Below are 13,310 nucleotides of genomic sequence, written 5' to 3' on the forward strand. Positions count from 1 at the left end.
TAAATCCACATAAAACAAGCATTCTAATAAGTAATTTTATATTGAGTATATCAAATGCACCATGAAAATATTTAAAAATTGCTTCTAGATATCTTCCATATGTGCACATAAGTTAATTTGTGTAATTTACTTTCAAAAAACCAAGTTGTTCAGAAATATAAATTACCGTATGCATGTTCTAATTTTCATACAAACTAAATTATCTAAGAGTTCGGCAGAAACATTGCATTTGCTGATAGGACAATAATTATTGATATCTGAGTGTTACGACTAGTAAAAACACCAGAATTCAAATAACTATTGAAGAGTTTAGTTAAGAACTGTACAAAAAAGCAGAGCATTTCTTAACTAAAAGAGGATGAATATTTTCTGGGTCCATCAAAGAATTATCATTAAATTGACAAATGGTCTCATCAGCACCATTCTTAGTTAAAGTAATTTGACTGAATTAATTAATCATATTAGTTAAATGTAATATCAGTCTAGGAAAAATCATTGTTAATATAGACAGTGTCACATTTTTAGCAAAACGTCTACAATACCATCGCCCTCAGCATATTCATTTTAAAAACAAATATGAAATGGATGAGATGTATTGTTGTCTATTTTATTAGCAAATTTAAAAAAATATTTGGGAACAGTATATAAAAATTTCTCAACTTTAACAATGTAATTTAATAATAAATCTCTATGACTCAGAGTATTACATTCAATTTGTTTTTAAATAATTCTTAATAATAAGTAGATATGTGTTGTATTTGAAGCCTATACAACTTTTCCTTATTAATATTTGCGATAATAAGTTCACTACAGAAATGCTTCAGAAAATTAATTTTTTTTATAACTACTTTTGTTGTATATGTATCAACAATGTTAATATATAATCAGGTCAATCCATTTAAAGTGACCCAAAGGTGGTTGCTTGACCAATTCAAATAAGAATGAAACTTACCCACTTGTTTTCTACGTATCTCAGGACCTTAAAACTAATTTCTCTAAATTTTTTATTTAAGCAGTTTATCTATGGCGGCCATTTTTGTTACGGTGCGCCCACCTATTCTTGTGATTGCAAGGGTGTATGGCAAACATTGTAACTAAAAACCTATTGATCCTGGAAGGTTAAAACAAAAAGCAATTTATTCATATTTTCTCAAGGTAAAAGGTTGCTCTAGTGATTTTTTTACCTATCTCTCTTCTTTCTATGAGAAAATTACCCTCAAATAAAGCTGAACATGAAAAACTGTGAAATTTCACTTTTGGTAATTGTTTTCGAGAGGCAGGGATGGCTTACACAGTTTTTTGAATTATTTTTTTATGTATAAGTATATGTAGTAGTTTTACCGTAAATCATATTAATGATGATACACTTACCCCTAAATTTTTATGAATTTTTGAAAACTAATTTTTATTTAAAAATTCAGATTTTGGCTTCAAATAACTCTGATGAGGCTGATGATAAAAATGTCAAATTTGTACAACTTAGTGTTTTTGTAGATGTTTATGGCAAATTAGAAAAGTTTCTTGTGTATTGTACTAATAAAGAAGTTATAACTTCTCAAAAATCATGAAAAACCTGTTAAAAGCAATACTGTTTTGCGTCAAAAAAGAGGTGCTCCAAGGGAGTTTCTTGTCTTCTTGGCACTTCAATATTTTTATACAAATTACTATAGTTGAACTAGACTTGTTCGAGCCATTCAACTGCAGTGTTCATGTTATAACAGGCGCTTGAAGTTATTTCCAGTTGTCAGGAAAATTAATATTGTTGCAACATGCTCATTTATGCTTGTTGCATCATTTAGCTTTGCAGTTACAGACTGGTCAGTCTGATATTAGTCAAGGACCTGCTCACATCTTTATAGAGTGTCACAAATTTCATCTTGTGTTCAGGAGTTTTTTAAAATAAGTTTTACTTAATAATATTATATTTGCAAATTTTAAATCAGTTAAATTTTTACATTATTTTCTAGTAATTTCGCATAAAACAATGTTCTGTAGGAATTTATGTGAATGAAGAGTGTCGTAAAACAGTGTATGGAACCAAAAGAACTCACTAAAATTTGTAAATTTAATGTGAAAACAACTTATTTTTTATTTGTTAATTCAGATGTTGTCACTAATGTTTGTAAATGTCTTCAAAAAGAGTTAAAATTTCAAAATTCAGTCACCTGTATGGACAGCTCTGTTGTGACCCTTTGAGAACTCATAAAAAAAACAGTTAAGAATAACTTAATACAAATAACATTAGAGCAAGCTCTTAAAGAACACATTTTTCCAAATGTAATTTTAGTTCCTGGAAATTATCTTTCTGTAAACTATTTCAAAATTATTTTTTCTCGGCAGAACAAAAAACTATATGAATTCAAAAACCAAGAGCAATACATTGCTCCACATCACAATATTGAACAATTTGATGCTGCTTGTAGCATTTTGGGTGTATCAACTCCATCAAAACTGAAAACATTCAGTATGGATCAAAGGCCATCAGCATTCAAATTTAAAATAAATACGGTACCACAATAAATAAAACTTTCATTGTTACAAAAACGCTATTTCATTGAAGTACAATTTAATTTTTGCTACAATTTATTTTTTATTCCATAGTGTTTACAAAAATGAACCAATACAAAAATAAAAATGAATTCTTGAAAAATCATTTAGGCTACTTATTGAAATTTCAGTTTTGATAAGTTTTGCTAAAGTTTTTGTATCAAAATTGTATTTGGATACTGGTATTGGTTAAGTTATTAAATTAGATGTATCATTAATAATTAAAAAAAACCTATTTTAAAAATACTGAAAACATCAACTTCAACACAAGAAACTTTTTATTTGCCATAAACATCTACAAAAACAGTCCAACAATTGTGCAAAATTGAGATTTTTATCACCAGCCCCATCAGAGTTATTTGAAGCAAAAATTTTAATTTAAAAAAATAATTAGTTTTCAGAAATAGATAAAATTTTAGGGGTAAGAATATCACCATTAATATTATTTATGGCAAAACTACTAACATATACCTACATAAAAAAAATTATTCAAACTGTATATGCCATCCCTGCCACTTGAAAAAAATTACCAAAAGTGAAATTTCACACATTTTTTCATGTTCAATGTTATTTGTAATTTTCTCATAGAAAGAAAAGAGATAGGTAAATAAGTCACTAAACCAGTCCTTTACTTTGAGAAAATATGAATAAATCGCTTTTTGTTTCACCTTTCTAGGACCAGTAGTTTTTTAGATACGATTTTTTCCGTAAACCTTTACAATTACAGAAATGTGTGTGCACACCGAAACAAAAATGGTTGCCACAGGTACTGTGCTTAAATAAAACATAAATAAAAAAATAGTGAAACAAGTTGGTAAGTTTCATTCTTTTTTTAATTTTTCAAGCAACCAGTTTATGTTTTTCTAGGACATTTCAAAAGGATTGACTCAGTTGCATTTCCTCTGCAAAAATTTCTATATCATGATCAATATTAAATCCTGGTCAGCATGGCATTTTTTCATACACTACAAAATTTGATTCCCATGTTCTATGCACATGGGTCAAACCTCGCACATTAAAGTCACTTAATAATAATAATAATAATAATAATAATAATAATAATAATTGAACTATGACTGCACTGTTAATGTGTGTGGTAAGTGAATTAAAGATACAATTTATCTTTAACCATTCATGGGGCTCATCATGTTCTTCCCAAGGCAGTGTGGTTGATCAACTGAGGCAGAACTTAGATTTCTGCTTATGGAACGATGAATCTTACATGTTTGTATCATCTTCATCAGGTACATTTTCGTGCATCGATCTGTCGTGTTCAGCATCCCTACTTCCTTGTCTTAACTGGCGTGTTTCCAAAAACATTTTGTAAGCGATCATAGACCAGTTGTTATCTCAATCGATAGTAAGGGTTTGTCTCAGTCAGCTATGCAGAAGGATGGTTGGGAAAGCAGACTGGATCAGCTACAAAGCTTCAATTATCCAATACAACAAAAGTGGTGATGTGATCTACCAAATTTCCAATTTTTCACCGCTGATACTTGATAGTGCAAGTGAATATATCCCTCTAACATCTGGAAAATCAAGGCACCTGCTGTTCTGAAAAACAGAAATTGATAGAATGAAGAATTCAGAAGTGCATTAAGGGATCGTTGCAGTGCTTTGTGTCCTTTCAATCGGCCTATGATAGAATGCTTTGCGCCTACTGCAATGTGAAAGCTGTGTGCAATCGAGTGTTTCAGTGTGCTAAACAGAAATCATGGCTAAATTATGTCAGTACCATTTCTCAGACAATTGCATCATCTGTTGTTTGGAGAAAAGTACAGGCCATGTGCGGGTCAGGACAGTCACCACCGTCAATTGGACTGAAAAGCAACGGCATCCTCGTTACCTTACCAATTGGTGTGGTGAACGTGCTTAGTTACTCTTTTAGGTCAGTTTCACTTATCATCATACTGTCCTAAGTTTATGAATTATAAGTTGCAGTTAAAAAGTGTGCCTTTTATTAGCGAAGAATTGCATAATGAATTAAAAGTTGCTTTTTCTTCTCATTACGGGAGGTGTGCCTTGAATATTTCCCATGATATTTCCACTGGAAATGCTATATGATATCGATCATATAGTTGCCTTGGAATCTGCTATTCAAAACACCTTTCTACTTTGCCAATGCCTGGTTGCTGTATTTTTTGATGTCCAAAAGAAGTATGTCACGGCTTGGAGGAGAGGAATCCTAAATACACTGTGTGAATGCAGTATTCTAGAAAATCTTGCATTTATCAGGGGTTTCATCCTGTCAGCCGTTTTGAGTAGTCGGCCCTTTTGAGTTTGAGTTGGAAAGATGATATCTGAAAATTTCACACTAGAAAACTGAATGCTTCAGGGAATTGTCCTAAGTGTTACTTTATTTGCCGTAGCTATAAATATTAAAACTAACTAACTCTTTATTTGTTGATGATTTTTCAATTTACGTAGCATCTAGAACTTTGTAACTACTAGCGAGAGACTGCTCCAAAATAAAACAACCCATTTAGAATTGTGGTGTAAAATGACTGAATTTGCATTTTCTCCAGGGAATATGCAAATGAAATAACATCTACTTTTGAAGATACTGACCCTCAATTGTTTTTGCATGGTGAACCAGTTGAACTATATACAGTGGTTAGATTTTTAATAATGTTGTTTGATCAATGACTAATGTCTGTAACATTTTTAAAGGAGCTGAAAGTAAAATTTTAAAAACGATAGACATGCAGAGAGAGTTTTATCTAATAATCGATGAGGAGCTGATTGAGTATGCATGTTCCACTTTTACTGAGTTCTAGTCCATTCTTACATGGAGTACAACTGTGTAGCTTATTCATTCAGTTAGTCCACCATTCTTAGAATGCTAGCTAGATGTAGTTTATCATTCATTCATCCATCTTACTACAGGTGCATTTCATTCAAGCCCTGTTGAAAGTGGCGAAATGCCATTAGAATAGACAAAACCAAATAATCTGTACTTAGCTCTTATTAAAGTGCAACAAAATCATCCAATTTTTGATGTAGAGTTCTCTAACGCATATGAATCAATATGAGGAACAGTCGAGATCTACTGCTGGTTTTATTTCATTTTTTGGGTTCTTAGTTTTTAATTTTTGATATTTATTTACATACTATATGATTATCCTTTCTCGCTGATGAAAACGACACTTCCTTGTGCACCCATGAAAAAAGAAAACTGAAAGGATTCAGAACACAGATTATTTTTCACTATAGTAACTCATTTCTTGATTCACTAAGGCATTTTAGAAAAACACAACTCACGGAACAAAACTTGCTGAATTGAAGGATGAACAGTTTAAAACTGACAATAGTAGATTCATGTAGTAATATACACAACCAGTAATGGTGCTAATCGAAGCAGTGTTTAAGGTAACACTCAAATAACAAATTCAAACTTGCTCAGTTTGGTTTGTAAGTTGCTCACCGTATGTGTGTTATTTGTTATTGTTCGTCTAGAAATAATCTAACAGAGATTATTTCTACAATCAAGTAGCTGGGAACAATTGTGTACAAATTGTCACAATAAAATGTTCATCCAGCATCAAGTAATGGTCCAGCAAGCTCAGACACATAATTTTCTGCAACCCCTTTGCCTGAAACTGCTTCTTTTCCAGCATTTATCATGAGATTCCATGTGTGGCCATAGTAGATAAGGCATAATTTGAAAAGTTTCACCCCGTACTGATGTCATTTGTTTGCAGTAACAAAAAACAAGCCCTACTGTGAAAGCAATTATTTTTAATTGATTCATATTTTTTGTTGGGGATTCATTGCATATTGAATGTTTGGGAGAAGCAAGTCGATGAGTTGTCGAACATTGTACGCTTCTTGGAGGTTGGTGTCTGTACCTTTGCTGTTATTTAATCATTAACTAACTGTGGAAAGGCATTGGGAAAAATAACTGGTTTTCACCAGAGGGTCCCCATATCTAAATTATTAACTGCAGTGAAGATTAGATTTATTGTTTCTTTCCCTGTTACCATTGTGTTGTGCATTGTTGAAAACATTGGACCGTTGGAGGCACCAATAGTGCATACTTCAAAATACTCTGTTTCATCAGGAATTCAAGAAATCGGAGTAGTGTTGCTATTACTTGTATCAGCGGAATTACTAACAGAATCAGACAAATTCATAGTTCCATAACCTTTGCTTGGCCCACTCTCTATAAACCTTTTGATTTTTTGTTGTGTCATTTACAGCTGGTTTGTCAAATTTTGATCTGTATTCAGGATTTTCATCAAAATAGTTGCCAAAATCAGCATTATCACTAGAATCATTTAAAAATAAATTATCATTCAATATACAAATTGCATGGCAGTCTCTCGGGAGATGATTTTATTGCCAAACGTATGAAAAAATGTTCATAAAAACATAGGTCAGAAAACTGTTTACTTGTGAGATTTGCCTCGCAAAACATTTAGCTCTGCTTTCTACTCCCTTTGTGAAATTAAACTATACAAAAACTTCAGTGTATAATCGTTTTTGGTGCTTCCTTATGGTGTTTGATCTAAGAAATTGAATTGACCTCTCTTTCACTTAGTTTTTAATAAGAGTGTGGTAAAAAAGAAACATTTTTATTAGAAAATATACTTTTTTTTTAAATTTGGAATAAAATAACTTTACCAAGAAACAAAGAAAAATTTCTTGTTAACTTAGCAGAGAATTTACTTCTGAGAAAATTTTTGTAAATATGTCTTAAATTTAAACACAAATCTGAAAAGTTCAACTTTAATTAGAAACAGAACGCACAATCTGGATTGGAAAATGGATGTGATTTTAAACTGAACAATTTTCAGCAGTGTTTGGGCAAATAATGTAAATGATAAAAAAGAAGAAAACATATCAATAACAGAAAAAGAATAAAAAATATATTTCAAAAAATACCAGCCACATACCTTTTGGTTTTTTCTAAAAATTATTAAACATCAAAACTCTTCTTACTTGATAAATTTGCAAATATTTCTTCAAAGCAGTACCTCAGTGTGGCTGTCATTCTGTTCAATGCATAGTTCAGCTCGGCAAATCCATGCTAGTCAGGCACGTCTGATATCAAAATTATTATTCCCAATAGTAGCTCCTGCTTTTATCTCTAAGCACAGAGCTCAACTCTTTGAAGTAACTGAATATCAGCTACAATTGTAATGGACATAAACTATTTCATATCATTGGCAAATAAAAAAAAATGCAAATAACTTATTAAACTGTCATTTATAAGTAGTAGGAAAATTGTTGAACCAAAATGCATGCCGTGTCTTACTCCAGATCCAACATAAATAGGCTTAGAGATAAAATTATCGTTTTTAACACAGAGAATTCTGTTTGAGTGAAATTAATGTATCCAAGAGAATTTATTAAATCCACACGCAGCACGTTTTCTAATAAGTAATTTTATGTTAACTACATCAAACGCACAACGAAAATCTTTGTAAATTGCATCAAGATAATAACTGTCATTTAGCACATCAACAATATCTTCCAAATATGCACTTAAGTTCATTTGTCTAATTTACTTTCCAAAAAAACCATGTTGTTCAGAACTATAAGTTACTGTATTCAAGGTCTAATTTTTTCTAACAAACTAACTTATCCAAGAGTTTAGCGAAAAAATTGCATTTGCTGATAGGACAATCATTATTGATATCTGAATGTCACAACTAGGAAAAACATCAGTATTTAAATAACGATTGAAGAGCTTAGTTAAAAGTGAAGCGATCATTATTGTTAAATCTAATTTCAGTCTAGGAAAAATCAGTGTAGATACTTCCAAATTTTTTAGCAAAAACTTCTACAATATAAGCACCTTTATCAGCATACTTATTTTCAAAACTAATAAGAGATGGATAAGATCTACTGTTGTCATTTTTATTAGCAAATTTTAAAAAATCTTTGGGATCAGTATATAAAGATTCCTCAAGTTTAACAATATAACTTAATAATAAATCTTTACGACTAAGAGTATTACGTACAATTTGTTCTTAAATAATTCATAATAAGTAGATCTACATTGTTTTTGAAGCTTATTAATAATTCTGGTAATAAGTTCACTAGAAAATCACTTATTCTTTTATGTTTACTTATGTTTATTTATTAGTATTTTCACTAGAGAAAATTAATTTTTTTTATAAGTACTTTTGGTACATATGTATTAATATATGGTTGCAATTCCTCAGCAAAAATTTCTATATCATGATCAATATAAATCCCAGTCAGCATGGTATTTTTTCATACACTACAAAATCAATTTCCATGTTCCACACACAAGCTTCAGACTTATATGTTGATATATAAAAAATAAAATAAAAATAAATAAATATTGTTTAGAATCAAACTCTCATTTAGTAAATGTTGAATCTTACAAAATTAATATTTTTATAATCTGATATGTATTTATCACTTATAAGTAGAATTCAAAATTTTAGGTTAGATTATCTCTAAAATATTATCATATGAAATATGAATGCTGTCTGTAAAATTGGAAAAACTAAATGAAGTGAATTACCGCAGCAGTTTATCAGTTTATTTGATTGTAAATGATTGGATTTTGTTGAAGAATCTGTAAGGTGAAGAGCTAAATTTGGATGAAACCTGGCACATTAAAGTCACTTAATAATAATAATAATAATAATAATAATAATAATAATAATTGAACTATGGCTGCACTGTTAATGTATCTGGTAAGTGAATTAGAGATAGTTTTCTCTTCATAATAAAAATGATGAATTATTAATCATAATTATAATAATTATTTTTTTTTTTAATTTTAATTATAATAATTATTCAGAACAAAATATCATAAATATACTTACTTTGTAGCATTAATTTTTTATTTTGTGTTACAGCAGAAAGATTTAATGAGACTGAAGGAGGAACCGCTTGATATTAATAGTGATATTCCAAAAGATCCTTTAGCAATTGAAGATACAAACTTAGTTAAATCAGAAAATGTAAAAGTTGAAAATGAAGAGGTAAGGATGTTAGATTTTTCATACAGGGAACACCAATTTTCCAGATTTAGCCCTCTAATTACTCCAGCCCATAGCTCAGTCCCATAAAGCAGTGTGGTGTACGTCACTCCCATAAGTAACCTTCTATGATGCAGGGTCGGTCTGCCACTGTTTGGGAGGAGGCGAGTAGTCAGTCTCGCAGTCCTCTCAGATTTTTTAGCCACTCTATGGCTTGTATTCCAAATCTTAGCCTAGTGTCTATCCGTATGATATCCACATCACTTCTATCATCAATCCCTAGCTCCTGTCTGAGAGGAAACAGCTTGTTTATATTGCGAACCTTCTGCACATCCTATCCTGAATGACATGGGCTCTGGGCTTTATGGCTATCCTTTCCAGTATGTTGTAAGGCCTGTCCTAAGGATCAATTTCTACATCTGTAATTAGCTTCTTCCAGGATCTCTTTTTAGCTTTGCGAATGCATGTAACTAGATCCTTACATTCGCGATATCTGTCTGCCATCCCAATCTCTTGTCTGCAATCGCGATATCTCTTTAAGGGCATCCCAACCCCATAGGGGAAGACATCCACCTTGTAACATTACGAGTTGTCACACCACCTCCTCTGTTCCGAGCCTTGAGGGGCCTTACTGGAGGTTGTCTTTAGACCCTCTAACTGATTACATCTCACAGTCATCAGCCAGGTCTCGTTCAGGATGCCACTAATGTAAATGCCTCGGCAGACGTTTGCATCAGTAAAGTACAAGTCAGATTTTGCCGGAAGCACAGACCCCACGCTTAGTCCAAATTTGACAACACCGTTTGTGACTGTGAATGCCTCAGAAAATGAACGAGTTATAAGTTAAATCATTGCTACACTCACACCAATCAAATTTATATTTTACGTAAGGTAGAAATTTAGACCTACATCCAAATAAGCCAACCAAATAAGTTAGGTGACTTAGCTAGATGAACTATACCCAATAAATTAGGTGACTTTGTTAGGTCACCTAACAAGGGAATGTAACCTCGTTTTTGTCCGCACAGTAGCCGGGGACAAACCCTGCATTTCCACCTGGTCCCATCATATGGAGTCTGTTCAGACAAACAAGATCCAGCGCCACAGCTGTCTGCATTAATAACCTTGCCTTGACTGTGAGTCCTAGTGGAGCCCCAATCTGTGGACCACACATTGAAATCAGCTGCAAGGAGTGCAGGGCAATTTACAGGAAGATCCCTTGCAATAGCGGCAAATTTCTCTCATACCTCTCAGTTGGGATATTCGGTGATATATAACAAAAGTAGAGGTAAATAACCCCGACTTGCCCTGATGAAGCTCTCCTGCAGGCGCACATCCTGGATGGGTGAAGTCCCACATGTCCAGATGGCGGCACCCTGTCTGCTGACAATACCACTTTGGTGGTGGGTGAGTGACATATGGCCCTGAGATGAGTATGATATTTGCTCCCATCTCTAAGGCATATCTGGCCAGTAGATCATGAGCCAATACAGCATGATTCAAGTTAACTTGAATTATCCTCATTTCCGTACTTTAATCTGGCCAGTCCTCATTAGCAGTCTCCCTTCCAGTTCCTCTAGGGCATGCAGTAGATCCTGTACATTGTCCTTTGATGCCACAGGACAGACATTTGGAAGTCTCCATAGAGTCTGCTGCCCTGTGGCCCTCACCACCACAGTTACAACATGCTCCAGTCCTTTTGTTTCAGCAGCTACTTCTTGCCGTATGGCCTGCCACAAAACATGAAGCACGTGAAGCACCTCAGGGGCTGCTCCATTATATCGACATGACAGAAGACCAAACTAATTCATATGCAGCCTTCTGCACGATTGACGCAGACAATGTTGCAGGGAACCAGCATGTGGCAACCTTATTGTCACTGTAACCAGTTCTGATGGTATAGCGCACATTTTCAGGCAGATGTGGACCAGCAGTTTCCATGAGTTTTTCATCTATGTCTTCCATTCTTATGTTACATTCAAGATCCTGGATGCTGAGTGCAGCAGTTATGGTTCTCTTGCACACTGATACTTCTTTAAGGGCGGTAGTAACCACCTGTTTAAATGCTCCAGCATTATTTTTATCTCTAATCTCATTTTGTCACCAGATTTCTGAATGAAAAGTATTTCAGCCTTGTCAGGGACTGTAACACCCATCCTGATGGTTCTCAGAAGGTCAGCATATGAAGTTTTTGTCTTCAATATGAGTGTCTATATTTAATGATTAGGCTGATCTTGCTGCTCGCTTCGCCAAGCAGAGGGGGATTTGCTGCCTGGTACAGCCACATAATAGTTCTGCTCACTCATCCTCCTGTCACATTCTAATATTTTATTTTACGCACGAAGGTAGCACACTTCATGCCTTAAATCTCTTGTCTGTACGGGTTCTATGTTTCTGCCGTTAATCCTTATTTTACTGAGGATGCCAACTAATGCCTGGGCCAGGTTGGAACTGTCGCCAGAATTTATGTAGGCTATATGGAATGTATCTTTACTGGAACCTGCTCTCCTATTTTCTCACCGACTAGTTTAGTCTCTATAGCAGCTGTCAAAACATTACTTGCCTGGATCCGTGAAGCATTCAATAACCACATCACCTGTGAGTGCCTCATTGTTAGAGCTTTTAATATTCTGCTCTTGGCAATCTCGCTATCTATTACTGTGACTGTATTCACTGTGGATACACTGCCGGAGAGGACTGTGTCCTCCGGCAGCCTGGTGTATGCATTACGATATGCCTTCACAGGTCATTTTTTCTTAATAAAATTGGTCGTGAGCTTGGTTGGAACTCCATCTCCAGGCCATCCAAGTTAAGACGATTTCAAAACAAAGAGCTGGTTGCGAAGGACACAATGAACAATAATATTGGGATTCTCTTCTAACTTTTTTTTTTTTTGAGTGCACACTCAGCATTTCCTCTGTGGTTTTCTAACAGATTCATTCTTTTCCATTTTCCGTGGAATACGAATTTGGGTCTTGCCAATGCCTCTAAAACTGCTGGTTCTGATCTTATTTTCTGTTGGTTACTATAGATTAATTTTTCAATAATACGTCCTGAAATTTTAACAATGTCATTTTCTCGTTAGGCCTATATATTTTATACAGTAAATATGCGTTATTCATCTGGCATTGTCGAACCACTTAAATACACAAATACCTTTTGTGGTATAACCTTGCTCAATTTCTCCGCTTGAAATTCTTTTATTAATATGGACTGGATTTTTTTTATGGTTTGCTTTCAGGGTCCCCGTTACATAAGTTTTTCTTTCCAACAATTCATCGGTCAAGAGGTGCATTACTGTAAAAATTATCCACATAAACACCGTGTCCTACATCTAAATAATCCTGGAGCAAGTGTTTTACAACCTCTTCTACTTGGATCGTACCACCCATTTGATTATCTTCAATATCTGAATTCATTAGGAAATTAAACACTTCTTCCAATGACAAGATTCTTTCTTCTGCAGTAACGAAGAGGTTTCTTTTATTTATTCCTGAAGGGCATGGTAGCTAAATTTTTATAAGTATATGTAAAAGTATATGAATCAATTAAGGTAAAGCAATATTTTCAAAGAAATTGAAATCATGTACACGATTATGTGACATAAAATAAGAACTACTCTCATTATGTGACCGATTTTTTAAATTTAATTTTTTATAAATTTTTAAACAGTATGCGCTAAAAAATGTTTTGTATTAAAAGTATTTAGTATTAATACTAAAGTAATCATCTGTAATAGTTTCAGCCAAGTGTATAAACATAATACAAGATAAGTAGAGTTTCTTATAATGACTAATTAAT

At 33.3% G+C, this 13,310-nt stretch overlaps 1 protein-coding gene across 2 annotated transcripts in view; it reads left to right on the top strand.

Annotated features, from left to right (window-relative positions):
- LOC142320418 (uncharacterized) overlaps positions 1-13,310 on the top strand; it is a 117,297-nt gene that overhangs the window by 40,550 nt on the left and 63,437 nt on the right. For both annotated transcript variants that reach the window (XR_012755379.1, XM_075358134.1), the window contains exon 5: positions 9,387-9,512. Coding sequence is in view for 1 of the 2 variants with exons in the window: in XM_075358134.1 (XP_075214249.1) it covers positions 9,387-9,512 (126 nt within the window). In the remaining variant the exon portion in view is untranslated. The remainder of the gene's footprint in view (positions 1-9,386; positions 9,513-13,310) is intronic.

The sequence above is a fragment of the Lycorma delicatula genome, chromosome 2 (assembly GCF_047948215.1).
Source record: "Lycorma delicatula isolate Av1 chromosome 2, ASM4794821v1, whole genome shotgun sequence".
Classification (NCBI taxonomy): domain Eukaryota; kingdom Metazoa; phylum Arthropoda; class Insecta; order Hemiptera; family Fulgoridae; genus Lycorma; species Lycorma delicatula.